General features: G+C 39.0%; 1 protein-coding gene and 1 long non-coding RNA gene across 5 annotated transcripts in view; one reads left to right on the forward strand and one right to left on the reverse strand.

The window, feature by feature from the left end:
• The window catches only part of LOC138808067 (uncharacterized), a 148,637-nt gene that overhangs the window by 28,026 nt on the left and 101,183 nt on the right, over positions 1–19,428 (forward strand). The gene's annotated exons all lie outside the window — the stretch shown is intronic.
• Positions 2,845–3,792, reverse strand: LOC138808088 (olfactory receptor 2Y1B-like). The gene has a single exon (XM_069994044.1). The coding sequence runs from the start codon at positions 3,790–3,792 to the stop codon at positions 2,845–2,847; it is 948 nt and encodes a 315-aa protein (XP_069850145.1).

Consider the following 19,428-nt stretch of genomic DNA (forward strand, 5'->3'; position numbering starts at 1 on the left):
CTTGTGTATTCCTCCAAGAATCCCTTCTTGATTTATTTCAACAAGTCTGACTGTGCCCCAGTTCTTTATGGTATAATGTATTAGAAACTGGGCATTATAGATTTTGAGTTTTATCAGGGACTGAAAATGATTTTAAGTCAGCTCTTATGGCTTACATACTTGTTTTCCTAAATATATGAGCTGAAAGACATTCAGGTTAGAATGTTTGTGTATACAGTTGGTAGTGAGTGGCTAAATGATAAGACAATTTATCAGTGATAACTGTGTTTTTACATGAATTCAGTGTTCCTGTGTCCTTGAACTGGGAGCTCACCAGAATGGAACCCAGTGATAATATCCTTGTGGAATATTTCTTGTGTTCTGGATTTTAATTGTGAAGTCAAAGTGTTCTGTCCAGTCAACTCTCGCCTGAAAGTCAAGGGAAAGGAAGTGCTGCTTTTGCCTCCCACAAATTTTTTGACTTCAAAAGAGAGGAGGCCCATTGGAGACTGGTAGCATCTGAGAAGACACTTTTCCCCTGTAGTGTGAAGGAATCAGATTAGGGCTTCTGGCCTTGAGAAGCCCTGTGATTCATCATCTACTGTACAGATAGATGGCTGAGGCTCAAAATCTGGGCATTGGTACACTAACCAACTGAGATTAGGAAGGAACTGGTGGATAATCTCCTTCTCTTCTGACCCTGAATCTAAGTGGCAATAGTATCAAACTATCTTCTGATCCTCAGGCAGTGTTTCTACACTATTAGATCACCTCAGGAGCCTAAGGCCGTGCTGTGGGGATAGCAGATCATCTTCCTACACTAAGGCCACCTATGTACATTGTTTCTGTCCACAGGGGCACTGGAAAGGCCATTCTAAGTCAGGAGAAGGAGAATTGTTTACTAAGTGTAGCCTTGGAGACTTCTGTGTCCCAGTGCAGCAATTATAATGAACAAATACCTGGATCCCAAGATCTGCTTTGTTTTCTCTATTCCCCTCATAACTGCCCACACTAAACCAGATCTATTCAGTGTCCTCAGAACACATCTATGACTTGCTAGAGTCTAGGAATCCTCACACTTCCCTGCTTTGGCACTGGTCCAATCACATCAAAATCCATGTCTGTCTTGAAGTGCACAGTGGTCACTGCCCCTTAAGTGTGTTCCTTCTCAGAACTCTTCAGATAGTGCTCCTGTATTCTCAGATGTACCATTAATCCAGTTAAATACTTGTTTTCATTCAATGCTTTCCCTATTCTGTTACAATATTTAATGTATCAATGTTTCTTATTTTGTTTTTAATTGAGTTTGTTTAAAATCTGTTCATTTGTTCAAAAATTATATAGAGAGCATATAAAATAACCATATACAAATAAATAAATACAAGAGCCATTCTTCAATTATATGCATTTATTTTTGATATCCTAATGTAACACTAGGACGTAGCTCTGCCATTGCTAGGTTTGCAACCTTGAAAACTTTCATGACATAGTTGAGCCTCACTTTCCCCATTAGTAAGTAGATGTTAACAACACCTATTACAAATCTGCCATCTGTGGATTAATGGCATACAGCAAGTGAGCTGTGTGGTATGTGTTGACATTCAGTGGTAGTTAGTTTTACTCTAAAAATAATCATTTTATTTCTCCCTCCTCTGTCTTTCACTCCAAGGAGGTCCACCATCTAAGGAGAGACAGGTATCATTTTAAATTATTGCAATTAAAATGGTAGATGCTACAATCTATTATTTCATTCAGATAACTTAAATTGGTAGTGGGGAACATTGAATGAATTTGAAACACTATTGACTTACTGGTCTTAATTCACATACAATTAATGTAAAATGATGGATTAGAAAGTAGATTTCTAGCCCAGTGCCAGTGGCTCATGCCTGTCAGCTACTCAGGAGGCTGAGATCTGAGGGTCGAGGTTCAAAACCAGCTTGGGCAGGAAAGTTTGTGAGACTCTTATCTCCAATTAAACACCAGAAAACCGGAAGTGGCACTATGGCTCAAATGGTAGAGCACTAGCCTTGAGCTAAAGAGCTCAGGGACAGTGCCCAGGCCCAGAGTACAAGCCCCATGACTGACAAAGTAGATTTCTATAGTTCAATAGGATAGGGAAGGATTCTTAGATGAGCTGTTACTGAGAGAAAACCTTATGCGGTAATCTGTGTGCCAGGCACTCTCCTAAGAACTCAACATCTATTAACCCAGTTATTCCTTACAATAACCTTGGGTGGCCATTATAAACTACTTTTTAACAGCTTCATGGAGATATGATTCCCACATTATGCAATTTAAATGGAACTATGTAAATACGTTAACGATTATTTGAAATATGCACCATATCACACATATTTAAAGTCTATAATCCAGTAGTTTTCAGTATATTCACAGAGCTGAGTATTTTAGTTGAAACATGTTAGAATATTTTCACTATTCCAAATGACATCTGATACCCATTTCTAATCTCCATTAACTGTTGTGTCCAGACAAGAACTAACTTGTTTTCCTCATCTACAAATGTGCCATCTCTGGACATTTTATATGAAAAGACTATAATATGGGACCCTTTATATCTATCTTCTCTCCCTTAACATACTTCTTTTGAGGTTTATCTATGTAGTACATTTTAGCAATACATTTTAAAATTTTCTCCGGATAGTTGTATAAGATGGCTTTAATTTGAACAGGTCAATTCATGTGTACAGTGTGTCTTGATCAGAGTGACTCCTCACCCCTTCCATCATTTTCCCTCTCCCCTACCATTTCCTATCCCTGCCCATCCGCTCATGTTTCCTTAGTTCCTCTTTCATAATTCTTTTCCATGACTAATAATGTTCCACTTTTATGGCTGTGCCGTGTTCATTCCCCTCCTACCCCTGAACCTCTGTCTCTCCCTAGTACCTTCCAGAGAGCCCCTTTCATATCCTTGTTCCTAAGGGTATAAATCAGAGGGTTGAGCATGGGGATAATTATAGTATAGAAAAGGGCAACGAACTTCCCCTCACTCTCAGAATAACTGCCCATGGGCTGTAAATAAGTGTAGATGGCTGAGCCATAAAAGAGAGACACGACCACAAGGTGGGACCCACAAGTCCCAAAAGCCTTTCTACGTCCAGCCACTGAGTTGACCTTGAGCACGGCCCTGCCGATGTGTGCATAGGAGCCCAGAATTAGTGCTGCAGGAAAGACTAAGATCACAACCCGGGCCACAAACATCTTGGCCTCTGTTCCTCCCGTGTCCTCACAAGCCAGCTTTAGGAAGACGGGCATCTCACAGAAGAAGTGATTCAGTAGGTGGCCACAGATGGGCATGGCCATCATGAGGCCAGTCTGAATCACGGAGTTCACCAGACCTCCCAACCAGGAAGAAATAGCTAGCGCCTGGCAGAGGCGGGGGTGCATGATGGTCGTGTAGTGGAGCGGACGGCACACGGCAGCGTAGCGGTCGAAGGCCATCACCACCAGCAGCACACACTCAGTTCCACCCAGCGTGAGGACAATGAAGAGCTGCGTCATACATCTTCCATAGCTGATGGTCCGGTCATGACCCTGAAGGTTGATTAGAAGTTGGGGCACGGTGCCAGTGGTGTAGCAGAGATCCAGGAAGGAGAGATGGCAGAGAAAGAAATACATGGGTGTGTGCAGTCGAAGGTCTAGTTGGGAGAGAATAATGATAGTGCTGTTACCAAAGAGAGTTAGGGAGTAGAAAATGGAAATGAAGACAAGGAAGAGAAGTTCCAGTTGAGGCCAATCTGAGAAGCCCACCAAAATGAAGCCATTGCTCAAAGTCGTGTTGAGTCTTCCCATAGCCTTTCACCTGCACAAATAGCACAAGACCATTCAAGTCTTTTGTGAAGAATGTGAATTAATATCTTATTTCACCATTTCCCCAAGTTCTACAGAATGTTGGGTTTTATTTTCTGTTTTGCTATTCAGTTTAGTTTTTTTAGTATTCTGTTTTTATTTCTGCTCTTTCCTAGGAGGTCTAAAGGTCATTGGGCTAGGAGTATGTGTCCTTGGCTTGAACCCTAATTCTGCTGCCTGTTTGGTCCATGACATTAGCCAGTCATCTGGCTGTAAAGTCCTTGTCTGGAAGTAGAGATGGTGTTCTGCCTTCCTTGTAGTAGTGGCTGTCAGAGTAGGTGAAAGGAAAATGCTGAACCTGAATTAGACAAATATAGAACAGGAAGGATCCAACTTGCAAAAGTGACAGTCATTTTATTAGACTTACAACTGAAAGGCATTGATGTCCTAAAGGCATCGTAATGAGACCCACTTAACACGCAACAACAGTGCCTACTTGAGTGCTGGATTTAACCAAATACAAGATCAAAGTAGTTAAAAATCATCAGAGGATTTTGACCTGTCTAATTTATATCATCAGGGTCTTTCTGATGAAGAACTCCACTACGTAGAATATTCATGCAAGACCATGGTTAATTAATTCCCTGGCTCATTTCCCACTGCCCTGTTCACTCTTTTGCAAATCTCTCAGCTCCCTTATTTCCATCTTTAAGAGATTTCTCTGATTCTTTGATCCATTATGGATCATGCATCTACTTATGAAAAGTTGCGATTTTCTAGTCACTATGACTTAGATCAGATAAATAGTTTCAGGTCCTAGTACAAGGACTGGCACAGAAAAACGTTTTTATCTGTAAGTTCTTTGATGCTTCAAACAAATCCTTAACAGATCCTTAGGAAGGAGCAAAGCCTCCTCCCTCCATTTTCTTGCTTTCTTGCCTGTCTCCCCTTTCCTTCCCTTCCCTTCTGTTTTCTTCCCTCTTCCCTTCCCTTTCTTCTTCCCTTCTCTTTTCTTCCCTCTTCTCTTCCCTCCTTCCTTGCTTCCTTGCTGGGAGTTTGAATCAGGGTCTTGTGCTTTCCCTAAGCTTTTATGTTTTTGTTTTTGTTTTTGTTTTTGCTCATGGCTGGGGCTCTACAACTTGACCAACACATCCAGTGAGATTCTTAATGCGGTATAGCTTCAAAGGCAAAGTTTCTCTATCTATGTTCTATCATCTTGATAATTTTTCTGCCTACCCAGGACTTTGACACTTGTGTGTCTGCTTGTGAGTCCCTTCTTTTGGAGACGTGTCATGCTTTTAAATCTACAAGGGTCTGTTCTGAGAATAGGCTGACTGGGAGAAACATAGCTTCAGTGCCCATCAGAATGGTTCCATGAACCCTGACCTGGAACTAATAGCAGTGACTCTTCGCGTCCAGCAGAGTCCACCTCCTTCTCCCTGAACTACCATGTTTTATATCTGTCATACAGGAGCCAGCTGCTGAAGTTGTAGCAACTTCACAATCCCTCAGCATTTTTCTTCCTTTTGGTTAGTAGCTAGCATCTGACTTATGTTTGTATTTGGTAACTACTTAAAAAAAAATTCCCTGGAAAACATTTCCTTTGTTCCCCCCCAAGAGCAGCTAACTTTTCACTTGAACACAAATTTAGGCTCTGATAGATCTTGCATTGTATTTCCAGTCTTACATCTCATAACTCAGGTCCCTTTGGCCCCTGTTCGCCCAGGCTCGGGGACTTGGCACTATTGGAGAGCCTTCGTGCATGTAGATGAGTGGGTAAGGAGGCATAAAGAGCATAGGGAACATTCAGAATGAGCAACCTCTTTCAACTAAAAGTGCTTCCACATTGAGGAAAGTAAGCCTGGCATGCAAGCTTTACTTACTGTGTTTGATATTCCTCTAGTGAAGGAGATAGCTTGAAGATATCCATTCCTTTCATATTGTTCGATTCTTTTATTCCAGTAAAGGAACAAAATGATGTAGGGTTCACAGAAATGGTTCCTAATGTGTCTCATTTTCATCTCAACCATTGCTAGATATTCACAGATTAACTTTCTACGGTTTCATTCTTACATTTAAGTATGGGACCTGGTAGCCTGAATTGGTAAGATAGAGAGAATTTTGCAAATTTCGGCTAAAATGTTGAATCAGAACCATGACTAAATATATAGAATAAAAGAACAATGAAATTAATGAAGCATTTGCAGCATTCTACGTGAGAAACCAATATTTCTAATTAGGTTTTAGGTTGGAAAAGAGAATGCATGATTGTTTATACACCTGTTTAGTCATCTGTCCTAGGAAAATGCTTTATTGAACTTATGAAACCCAAACTCAACTGTAAATGGTGACATTTACAGAAACATAGATTGTGACTCAATATTTTAAAAAAAAACCTTGAAAAAATAATGAAGTCTAAAAATAGACATTTAGAATGGAAGCAATGTTCCTGTGACATCCAATATTACTGCTTATTCATAGGCTGAATAATGACCTTTCAGAACATTGCAAAACTATTCCTGTATTAGATGAAAGATTGTTTATTTTGAACCATCTCACCAAACCCTGATTTTCTTGAGTTTTCTAATATTACCTATATTTTGACTTTGCATATTTGCTTCCTACATGTACAACACTCTCTGGGTCTATGTGTAATGTTTATGCATAATAAACTTCTTGAGAAATCATGTTTATTTCTTCCCAGTAATGCGCCATGGTGTATATACTCCAGTCCACTCCCATAGTTTAATATTGTTAAGTTAAAATGTGATTCCCCTTAATCCACAGAATTTCATCTTCGATTTGAACAAAGGAAGAGCTGCCATAAATTCTTTCCTAATTACCTTCATTGTCCGACCATCCATTGTTAAGTTTGAAGCTAGCTTCATATCCTCCTATTATGCCTTTGTATGCAGTTTTCCTGGTAGTGTTTGGGAGGTTGATCTTAAGATTGAGTCTAACTAAGCACCCAAAGCATCCATTTACCCATCTCCATCACTACCCACTGTTCTACAGACTCAGTTAATCTCTGTCTGGACCCCATCCTTTTCAACTACAAAATGCATGGTATTCCATCTTATCTCTGGTGATCTAGAAGATTCTTCCAACCAAATTTGAGTAGCAAACAATTCCATTTTTTTCTACTATAACCATTCAAACCCAGCAATTAGTCATGGTCAGTTTAGTTACACCCACAACAATATGAACAAATAGCTTGTTTCTCCTATTATTCAGCACGCAGAACACTGTCTCCATCTAGGATGGGTTTACCTTGTTGTCTACTTCCCTAATGTATGCCTCTTGGTTTATTTCAACAACTTTGGCCCTGCATCTGATCTGTGTCTCCTACCTTTGATGTCTGCAATTGACTTTGCATATTAGAGTACTGAAATTACAGGATTTGAGTTTTAGGAGGGACTTCAGAATAATTGTAAGTCAGTCCTAATATTTAACATTTAAAGCAAATATTTTTAAGTGTTTGGACTTGGAGAGAAAGATACACAAGTGAGAATTTTTTGGTCATGCTGGGTATAGAGTAGGTAGAGGATAGCTAGATGGGGAAGAACAAAAGACTCTGACAATCTTTCATGATGAAGATATTTTCCCCCTCTCTCCAATGAAGCCCAATGCTCATTTCCTAGTAGAAAAATTCTTGTTCTTTAGATTCTTAATGGTAAAGATAAGAATAGCCCACTTAGTAAGCAATTACCTGGAGTTTAAGGTTAAAACACTGCTGCTTTTACCTCCCTCAGTTCTATTGGCTTCAAGAGAGATCCATCGCTCACTAGAGACTGACAGTATCTAGTGATGTCTGAAGATGTTCATATCCTCTCTGGTTGCAATTTTACCTGTAGTAGGAAGAGCTCAGTTTAGAGCTCCTCTGTACCTCCCCCTTCACAACAGATGTGGCTGAGGCTCATATTCTCAGAGGTAGAAACAACCTTCTGAAGGATCCCATGATGCTCCCGGTAACCGAGACCAAGAAGGAAATGATGTATCATCAGACCATCTCCTGTCCTTAAAATTGAGCACACCAATTATACCCTAAGTGCTTTAGTGATGCCTTTAAAAAGCAGTAGATTGTTGTTTACTGCATCCTAGCTCTGGGGTCCTCTGGGCCTCAATATGGCAATTATAATCAATAGATACCTTTCTACCATCTTCCCCACACACTGTCCACACTGATGTGATCTCTTTATATAACTTCTGGCTGACCATGACACTTTGAAGCCTGGGATTCCTCAAACCTCCCTACTTTGACCTTCATCTTATTGGCTCTACACCAATCTAGATTTGTGTGTCTACACTATACCGTCTTTGGGCAGTGACAGAGTTATGTAATGACACATTTCTCAGAAGGCATCCTAGTCATTAAGTAATGTCTGTACTTTCATTTTCAGCACTTGAATGAAAATGATCAAGCGGACAATGATCAAATGATGCAAATTATAATCATTAAAGCAAACCGTTTTCTCCCACTGTCCCTCTTCAATGTCAGTGTCTTTTTTCCCTTATCCCAGATGAAATTTGAACCGCTGTTTTCATGGCTTACCAACAAGAGTGTCCTGTGGGAGGCACCTGCTGAGACATTCCACAGCTTGTGTTTGGTCAGCCTGTGAGGGACCCACCATGACGTGTTCTTGGTGCTGCCTATCCAGTGATGTACCCACAATGGCCAGCACAGATCTTCCCAACCTGCTACATGTCTGCCAATGCGAGGTGCTACCAGGTTTCAGTTTCAGCTCCAAGTAACCAGTCATCTCCATAATTAGTTTTCCAGAGCAAGTATTGAACAATGTTCCAGCAAATGTATTCACTAGTATTTATTATGTTGGGGCCACTATTGGAAGTGGAGATATCTGTAGGATGGTAATTAGCATAGTATGGACCAGTAATCCAAAATATGAAAAAGCCCACAGTAACTCACATGTTTCCTAGCTTCAAGGAAGGTTTTCATGGAGAAATCGCAATGTGGTTGTATCCATTACTTCTGTGTTGCTGTGACAAAATAACTGACACAAAAAGCCAGACAACAGAGCCAGATCTGAACTGCGATCCTCAGGTTTCAGCCTCCTGAGTAGCTAGGATTACAGGCATGAGTCACTGGTGCCCAGCAATGTCATTCATTTTCAGGGACTAGAGTTTTGAATATGAGAGATTACATGCAATATTTGTCTGTCTTATTTCACTTAATATTGTAATTTTCAGTTTCTTTTTTTATGAAAGCATAACTTCATTTTCTTTACAACTGAATAATACTCCATTGTGCATATATACCACATTTTCTTTATCTATCCCTTGATGTGTACCTAAGCTGATAACATATTTTGGTTATTTTGAATGGTGCTGCTATAAACATGCTGAATAGATATCTCAATTGTATGTTGACTTATTGTATGTTGACTCTGGATTTATACCCAGGAATGATATGGCAGGATCAGATGGTAGTTTTGTTTTAGATTTTAAGGAACCTCCATACTCATATCTTGGTTCAGTGTTGCATCACCTAGTTACATTCCTACCACACAAGGAACACCTATCCCCAAATCCCTGTCAGGATTTGCTGGGTTTCTTTTTTTGTTGCCTGCCTTCCCTTTCCTTCCTTCCTTCTTTCCTTCCTTCCTTCCTTCCTTCCTTCCTTCCTTCCTTCCTTCCTTCCTTCCTTCCTTCCTTCCTTCCTTCCTTCCTTCCTTCCTTCCTTCCTTCCTTCCTTTGTCATAGGGCATCAACTCTGGGCCTGGGCGCCATCCCTGAGCTCTTCAGATCAAGACTAGTGCTCTACCACTTGAGCCGCAGCACCACTTCTGGTTTTCTGGTGGTTAATTGGAAATAAGAGTCTTAGGCTTTACTGCCCAGGCTGGCTTTGAACCTCAATCCTCAGAACTCAGCCACCTGAGTAGGTAGGATTACAGGTGTGAGCTACTGGTGCCTGACTCTTTTTTTGTCTTTCTTTCTCTTTCTCTCTTTCTTCCTTCCCTCCCTCCCTCTTTTCTTTCCTTTCCCCTTTCCTTTCCCCTTCCCTTCCCCCTCCCCTTCCCCTTCCTTTCCCTCTTCCCTTCCCCCTTCCCTTCCCTCCCCTCCCCTCCCTCCCCTCCCTCCCCTCCCCTCCTCTTTCTCCGGTTATGGAGTGTGAACTCAGAGCCTAGGAGCTGTCCCTGAACTCTTTTGCTTGGGGCTAGTGCTCTTCCATTTTGAGCCACAGCATCACTCACAGTTTTTGAGTGGTTAGTTGGAGATAAGAATCTCGTGGAGACTTTTCTGCTCTGGCTGGCTTTGAATTGTGATCCTCAGATCTCATCCTCTTAAGATGACAGGCATGAGCCACCAGCATCCAGCTGGGTTTTTTTTTTTTTTTTTTTTGTCAGCCATCCTGACTAGGATGAGATGTGTGTTGATTTGCATTTCCTTTATGGCTAAAAATAGTGAACTTTTCTTCATATATTTGTTAGTTATTTATGCTTTATCTTTTGAACGATGTCTGTTCCATCATTTGTCCATTAATTTATTGGTTTGTTCTTTTTATGTTTAGTATTTAGAGCTCTTTATATATTTTGTCTATTAATTCTTGATATAATGAGTAACTGGAAAAGACTGGAAACAAACCCATGTTGTGGGTTTTGTTTTGATTCCAGTAGTTGTTTATTTTGCTGTCTAGAAGCTTTTAGATTTTTTACAATCTCATTTAAATTTTTCTTCTTATTTTCTGAGCAATTTGGGTTTTATTTAGAAAAGAATTCCCTGTGCCTATGTTTTTCAAGGGATTTGCCTGCATGTTCCTCTAGTGGTTTCAAAGTTTCAGGACTTACATCAAGATCTTTAATCCATTCTGAAATTAATTTTTGTACAGTGCGAGGGATAGGAGTCTAGTTTCAGTGTTCCAATGTGGATAGCCTGTATTGTCTCTAATGTCGGTTAGAGAAGGTGGTAAAGCACCTTTGCCAAAAATCAGATGGCTGTAGTTGTGGTTGTATTTTAAAAATCAAGCATATTTCATAGTTGTGAAGTAGTTTAAATGTTACAGTGTAGCTATTCTGCTATATTAGCTGTTTCAGCTGTTAAATTTAACGCATATTGCAATATTGAAAATTATTAAAAATTTAAGATTCTAAAGATAGGTTTATCAAATGAACAACTGGAACGATATTAAGAGCTTTATTATTAAAACAAATTGCAAAGATGAGGAAAATTTTTTAACACAAATAGTCAAAACTTTTCCTCACTTAGGAAATATGTCCTTATTAAAATATTCTTTTTTTGTTGTTTCAGGGATCCTATTTAGTCTCTTTTTTCCCCCTAAGTCTCCTTCTTTTAAATCAACAGATCAAGCTCAGTGTTTTTTAGTCTTACGTAGATTTTTTTAAGCTCAAAATTGCCTTTTAAAGAGTTAGAATATTAAGGATAAATTTAATGGCCTCAGATGACAGTTAATTGAGCTCTAAAAAAACAAGGAGATACATTGTCTAATAGCAAGAAAAATGTAGGTATTAAGAATACAATAAAATATTCACAATTCTTTTGTGGAAAAAACAAACAAACAAGGAGATAGATGCTGAGTGTTTATGTTCTGCGCCTACAGGGAAGTCATTTCTTACTTTCTCAGATGGCAACTAAGGGACACTGGAATCACTGGCACTTAATGGCTAAGGGTTCCCATCCTCTCTGCTGATCACTTAGTCACTTCCATAGTTATGAAGGCCTAAGGAGACCGAAGGCCTGTGGTAGATAATTGTGTGTGTGTGTATATATATATATATATATATATATATATATATATATATATATATATATATATATATATACATCATCTGACATGGAAAGGTAAAAGTGAAAAATTACTTGTTTCAGGCCGATTATTGGTTGCTGCCCCCAAAATAGAAAAATACAGAATTTCACATAGTAGTTACATAGTATTTTGGATTATTATAGGCAGATTCAAATCCTGACCATCTACTTAATGCCTAGGTAAGTAGGATCACATCATAGGGAAAATTACTTGACATTCAGTTTTGATCAGAGGCAGAGGGAATATATCTATATTGTGACAATGGAGTTCAATATTGTTTTTGATTTATAGAGCATATTCAAGAAACAGGAAGTATTGTTGCCGAATACATTAGTTTTGCATAAAGAAGAGTGTTCCCATGGGACTCTGCTAAATGGTCTTGTTTGATGTTTTATAAGTAGGTAAATGATATGAGACCATGTCATGGTACCTCTGGCCATGATCTAATTTGCGCCAAGTAACAGCATCTCACTAGAAGAAATGAAGGGTAACAATTGCCAGAATACTTGAAACAATTAAGTAGAAGATCATCGGTGAACACATCCTCTGCATTCAAAGTAATCTCTGCAGTACTCCATTCTGAATCATAGATCTCAATTTAATGTTGTTAAAATTAATGAAGAGTTCCCTATGGGAACACTTGACACGTATTAACCAGAGCAACTCTGTTCTCAAGGAGATTCTTCTCACAAGTTCTACTATAAGTCAGCGTGTAGTGCCTCCTGTAGAGTGATCACAGACAATGAACTAAAAAGCATCTCTAGAGAACATCACTTTCAACTTCCCAGAAAGGAAGACAAAAATCCTGAGGATTTTCCCTTTTTTCCTTGATTCTCTGTTACTCTTCATATCCTTGTACCTCTGGGTATAAATCAGAGGACTGAGCATGGAGGTGATAGTATAAAGAAGGGTAATGAACATTCTTTATTCTCAGAATACCTGCCCCTTGGTTGGAAGTATAAAGCAGCACTGTAAAAAAGAGAAGCCACCATGAGATGTGACCCACAAGTTCTGAAAGCCTTCCTTTTCCTGGCCATTGACACTGCTCTGGCAATGTGTGTGTAGGACCACAGAGTTAGAGCTGAAAGAAATGCAGCAATGATGACTTGACATGACCATTGTGAGGCAAGTCAGAGCAGAGGATTCACAAACCCTCCCACCCAGGAAGCAGTAGCCAATGCCTGGCAGAGACATGGGTGCATAATGGTCATGTGATTGAGCAGATGACACACAGCAGCATAGAGGTCAAAGGCCATCACTGCCAAGAGCACATGCTCAGTTGAGCCCAGGTAGTGAGAGATAATAAATCACGCCACATATCTTCCAATGTGGATGGGCCTGTCATTTCCATGAAGATTGACCTGAAACTCAGGCACGGTGCTCACGTTGAAGCAGAGGTCCAGGAAGGAGTTGAGAAAGGAAGTAGTAGTGCATAGGTGTGTGCAGCCAGTGGTCCAGCCCGTAGAGAATGATGGTGGCAGCGTTGCCCAATAGAGTTCAAGAGTGGAATATTGAAATGAAGGTAAAAAAGGCAAGTTCCAGTTAAGGCCAACCTGAAAATTCCCCCAAAATGGAGTTAGCAACCAAACTAGGGTTGAATCTTCCCACAGCCTTCCACCTGCACAAATAGCAGAAGATGATTCAATGTCTCCTATAAAGAATGTGAATTTCAATGTTATTTCATATTCCTTCCTAAATGCTCCGTAGTCACTGGTCTTATTCCTAATTTCTTCTGTTGCTTTCTTGAATCTTCTGTTATTAATCCTGCTTGTCTCTGGATCAGGAGCTAGTTGAACTTTGAGCCCTTGTCCTGCCACATGTTTGGACATTGACCACTCATCTGAGTGTGATGATTCCTTGTCTGAAAGGGGAGAGATATGGTATGTTCTTCCTCATGGTACTGGGATGAGGACACAAAAGTAATGATGAATGAGAGATCACATTCACAAATAAAATCCATAAAGTACAGTGATGCTTCACCATTCAATGTTGTTCTATCTTGGTCCTATTCCTAGTCTATGAGGCAGAGTGTTTCAGGAGATTAGAGTCCAGGACTAACCATGTCAAGGCCACAAATTTTACCTCGATTGCTCATCTACTTCCTGTTGCAGATATAGTGACTGTACTAATTCAGGAAGCTCTGGTCTGCTATGTGTCAAGTAGTACTGATAAGTGGGTGGATCTATACTGAGAAAAAACTCCACAAATATGTTCCTTATGATGAATCCTACCCTGACAAATACTCTCCAAGTTTTTGTCTAGCTGGTGAAGCCATTCTTTATCATCTCCTCAGGAAGAGTCATTCTCTTTTCTCTGGATCAACCCTCTTTATCCAGCTTCTAATCTCTTTTAACACTCACTGCAAAACTTTTAAATATGTCTCTGTCCCTCTCAGAGCTTCAGGCTCCTCAGTGGTTGAAACACAGAGATTATAAAAACAATTATGCAGAAATCATTATTACATAGAAATAATCTATGGAAGGAATTAAAAAGGAATATTAGTTTCTTGCTTTATTATTATTGCTTATTGCTTATAGTGTCTAGCTTTATTAGTATTGCTTATATTATTGCTTATACACTTGTTTATTGTTGTTTATACCAAGAAATAGTAGCTCCTTGGTATACAGAAATTGCAAAGGGAACAGTACTTGCATGACTCATGGATATTAAATAAATTTTGTTCAGTGAAACATTTAACTTTGCATAAAAATCTGTAAAAAGGGGGGGGGAAGGAGAAGGATTGGGATTGGGATTGGGGGGGAGGGAGGAGGCTGGGAAGGGATGTGAAGGGTAAACAAAGGAGGAGGCTGCAATGCTTGGTAAGAAATGTACGCATTATCCTGCCCATGTAATTGTAACTCCTCTGTACAGAATGTTCACAAATAAAATTAAATTAAATTAAAAAAAATCTGTAAAAAATGATTTGTATTTAGAAATCATGCAGATTATCCAGAACACTGTTTAATAAACTAAGCAATATGCATGGGAATAAGAATTGCTTTTCTTTGATGGCTGATTTTGGCTGCTGTAGAACAGTTAATAGAATTATAAGATTTTTATGGGTTTCAATGTGTGTGTGTGTGTGTGTGTGTGTGTGTGTGTGTGTGTGTTTGTGTGTCCATATACATGTATCCTCTACCTCCTCAGAAAAATATACTCAGGTGTATTTTGGTTAATATTTGGAAGGGATTTTTTCAGTTTTTGTTTTGACATTGATTATATGTTGAAGGGAAATTCATTTTTATATGAAATTTGTACCACACAACTTTTCTGATCCTTCCTTTCTATCAGTTTTAGTTGTTGTTAGTTTGTTTCTTTGGGGGATTCTGTTGAATGGTCAGGTCGTCTGCAAATGGGGGTAGTTCTACTTCTTTCTTCCTAAAATAGTTGCCTCTAAATTCTTTGTTTTTCAAATACCAGATATCCACTTGTTTTGGATAGAAATGTACAAATATCAATTCAAAATTGATTATTCATAGTACCTGGTAACAAAACAACTAGAGCCAAACTTGGTCTTCGAGAAACTTTTTCTAAATGTTCCCAAAAGTATGTGCACTAATAAGAACAAACCTTGATTTAAACTATAGACTCTGAGTAAAAATGATTTCTCAGTGTTTGATCATCAGTTATAACAAATGGAAGGTGGGAAACATGGATAATGTAAGCGTCTATGCATGTTCAGGGGTGTAGAATCAACGGGAAGCCCCTGAATAACATTCAACTAACATTTATATTAAAGTCTCTAAGAATGAAAATCAAGACAAGGAAGAAATGAAGGACAAGCCAAGATTTTATAAGTTATGTTAAAGTTGATATAATTTGTAGAAATGTTTCAAGAGATGTTAACAGAAGTTCTTTGGAAAGAAGGAAAATGTTATTCAACTTGGATTCTGGTAAAGACAGACTACCAGAAGAATTAAGGATAGGTGATAAATAAAAGTTTTGTATTCTTAGTCTTAACCAGTCTAACAGATTACCATCCATAATAATTACAGCTGAAATGTATTCTACAATTATAGTTTGATGAGTATAAAAATGACACTAAGGGAATTTTTTATTTCCGTAATCATAAGTGGAGGATTAATTTTCAAGCTATATTGGAAATGTTTGTCAGCTACTTAAAAGTTTTTATAAAAAGGAACAAAATTGCCGTATGCCCAGTAGCTCACACCTGTAATCATAGCTACTCAGGAGGCTGAGATCTAAGGATCGAGATTCAAAACCAGCCCAGGCAGGAAAGTCCAGGAGGCTCTTATCTCCAGTAAACCACTCAGAAAACCAGAAGTGGTGCTGTGGCTCAAGTGGTAGAGCACTAGCCTTGAGCTGAAATGCTGAGGGACAGCGCCCAGGCCCAGAGTTCAAGCCCCATGACCACCCCCCCCCCCACACACACAAGGAACAAAACTGATAAATTGATATTTTGAAAAAGGAGAGAAAATGATATTTGATAAACTGGAATTAGGACAGACATAAAATATTCTTTTATATAACTGTTAAAAGTTATTTATTTACTTTTTTGTTTTATTTTCCTTTTTTAGACAAGGTCTTCCTGTGCGCTGGCCTTAAATTCAAGGTTCTTCTGTCTCATTCTTCTGAATGCTAGGATTATGCTTGATTGTAGGCCACCACATCCATCTAAAGGTTGATAGTTGTTGAGATAAAATATAAACATGATTTAAAAGTAGGCAAAAAACAAACAAAAAAGGATCAACAGAATCCTTTCCTATGATTAGTATGAGTAACTTTGGGCAAGAACTGTAAAGGCAAAGTTTACACATCCAGTTTAACAGGGTGTGTGAAAAAGATTTTTTTTTTTGAATGGCCATGATAGAAAAGCACATTCTCTCACAAGTCCATTGACAAGACCCTCACAAATCAATCACTGAGCAGCTTATGCTGAAACTGCACTTACACTGAAAAAAAATCACTGAAGTAAGAAGCAATTGATGAGACAGACAAGATTTTGATTGGATTAAAGGATTTTATCTTGGCTTGGAGACACACCCCAGTAATCATAGCACTTGTGAGGCTTAGGCTTGAAGATTATGGAGCTGAGGTTATACTGGACTACAAGCCAAGACCCTGTCCAAAACAAGTTAAAAATATGTCAAAATTTAAAATCATATTGTAAAGCTGAATTCTGAAATCCTTACCCAAAAGACCACCAGAGACTGTCACCAATGTAAAAGCAAAGGAGCCTTTATTGCAAGCTCGAGCTTGGTCCTCTGCGCACTCGGTAACCCCTAAGAAGCCCCGAGCCCAGGGTTATAGTATTTTTTATACACTCTTTAGGGAAGGCAGGGACTTTGTATACATCATAGCATCTTACAACAAATTATTACATATCGCGGGAAAATCATAATACAATTCTATAGTATGATTGGCGCACTGCAAAGCAGAAACAGGTTGTTGGATAGATCAGAGGCTGATGTACTTTAAACTGGTTGGCTTGCACCATAGGGAGTCTCAAGGAGATACTTGCTAAACTGCAGGGTTCCTTTCTTAAACAAACATCACCTGTGGCCTGACTGGGGGGGGGGGCGGGGGGGGGTCACCATGGCCTCCAGCACCTGCCTGCCAGCCGTTTTCTCAAGGATTGTTAATGTTCCGAGTCACCAGAGAACCGCTTCCTCTGTTCACTCCCAGGCCGGGCTCATGGTCAGCTGTATAACTCATACTTCAGAAGATGACCGCTAGCTCAAGATGGAGTCACTCAGGCCTCAGACTCTTCAATATGTGTCCAGTTTTGGAATTACAGGGTTATGTTAAAAAGTCGCTATGCCATAGAACAGATGGAGTTTTGAAGGCATTCATGATGTGCTTGAACCTCAGTTTCCCCATTAATAGGTGATATTACCATGCTGTATCCATTACAATTGTTTGTGGATTAAGAATATAATGCATGTGAGGCATTTAGTGTTAGTAGACATTCAGTAGCTTTATTTAAATATAATCATTTATCCAATGTTTCCTCTTTGTAAAACTCTGGAAAATGTAACCTATGACCCCAAAGGACTCTCCATTCTAAGAGATAGACAGATGTTGCCTGAAATTATTACATTTAAAATTGTAAGGACTAGATTCTATCCTTTCATCTTAAAATAATTATGGGAAACAGTACAAGTATTTAAAACCCTGTTTCTTTATTCAGATTGACTTACATATAATTAATACTATTAGTTACATTAATGATATAATTATTAGGGACGATGATCTTACGTGTGATCATGAAGGACTGTCACTTTACAAGAGGACGAGCAAAGTCCTCTTAGATGAATTGTTCCACGGAGGGAAAAAATGATAGTCACACTGCATGTAGCACTCATGATACCCAGATACACTTGTTGGAAGTCTGGCATCCATTAACCCAATTAAACCTAGAATAACTTCAGTTAGAGTTATCATTGTCTACTGCTTTAATTGAGATAGAAGTCCCACATCGAACAATATATTAAAATATACAATGTAATTTTTTTGGTATTTGCGGAAGTGCATTTCAATCATTTTAGAATATTTTTATTTTCTAAAACATATTTGATGCCCTTTTGTGATTTCTACTCACTTGTTTGAGATAAGAACTGATGCATTCTCGCTGGAATTAAGAGGCTCTTTCACCTGTGATCTTTTGTGTGTATGCTGCTTTCCTTAGCATACTTCTTTTCACGGTTCATCCATGTAATAACATGTTTCAGCACATCTTTCTTTTTCATATCAGGTAACTCGTATTTTGTGGCTATGTCATGTTTTCTCTATCCATTTCTTTATTGATGGACCTTTGGATTGTTTTATCCTCTGGCTATTTGGAATAATTTGCTATGAGAGATTTATGATGGATTTCTATCTGTGTATATGTATAATCTGTATAATCTGTGTATATATCTATAATAAAAGCAGAGAAGGTAAACATGAAACAGTGGCAGGGACCCACCTGTCCTGGGGCCCTGGGACAATAGTTAAACATTTTTAAGTCACTGTAAAATACTGTTAATAGTCCTGCTACTAATAGTGCTTTGTTGTAAGCACCTTTCTGAAAGTTTACTTTTTTCTTTAATTATCTGAGGCTTTGGAGGTTAGTAACACTTAACTCCTTTATTGACAAATGCCAGACTCTTCTCCAACATGCCATTTTCTAATGCTATTTTTCTTTTTTTTTTTAATTTTTTTGGGGGGTCCAGTCATGGGACCTGAACCCTGGGCCTGGGCGCTGTGCCTCAGCTCTTCAGCTCAAGGCTAGCACTCTACCACTTGAGCAACAGCGCCACTTCTGGCTTTTTTTCTTTTTGCTTATGTGGTATTGAGGAATCCAACCCAGGGCCTCATGCATGCAAGGCAAGCACTCTACCACTGAGCCACCTTCCCAGCCCCATATGTTGAGTGCTAGCCTTGAGCTGAAGAGCTGAGGGACAGCGCCCAGGCCCAGAGTTCAGGCCCCACGACCGGAACTCCCCTCCACCAAAAAAAGAATCACTTACAATTTCTGACTCTTGCCCACCTCTGTTAATTCCTCTAAATGGCCCTATTTATTCTCCTATGAGATTCAATGTATTATCCATCATTTTTCTTACCTTGGGACTCAGAAGGTAAGAAAATATTATTATCTTGAACTCATAATCCTTTCCTTTAAAAATCTATTATAGTGCAATTTATACATAAAGATCACACACATAGCTTTTTAGAACACTAGCGTGAGCAAATGGTGCACATGAATCGTATTCATTTAAAAAGTCCCGTGGAAGTCATCATGCAGGACGAAGTTTGAACAAGGGTTTTTATTAAGATACAAGCAAGAGCATGTCCTGTGGGACTCTCCCTCTCCCTCTTAGTCACTGGGAAATTTCTTTCTGGTCAGTGTTGCC

Source organism: Dipodomys merriami, unplaced genomic scaffold (genome assembly GCF_024711535.1).
Source record: "Dipodomys merriami isolate MVZ:Mamm:240054 unplaced genomic scaffold, mDipMer1.0.p SCAF_44, whole genome shotgun sequence".
Classification (NCBI taxonomy): Eukaryota; Metazoa; Chordata; class Mammalia; order Rodentia; family Heteromyidae; genus Dipodomys; species Dipodomys merriami.

Excerpts from the sequence above, each read along its gene's own strand:
- LOC138808088 (XM_069994044.1), bottom strand. The coding sequence starts at position 3,792 with ATGGGAAGACTCAACACGACTTTGAGCAATGGCTTCATTTTGGTGGGC.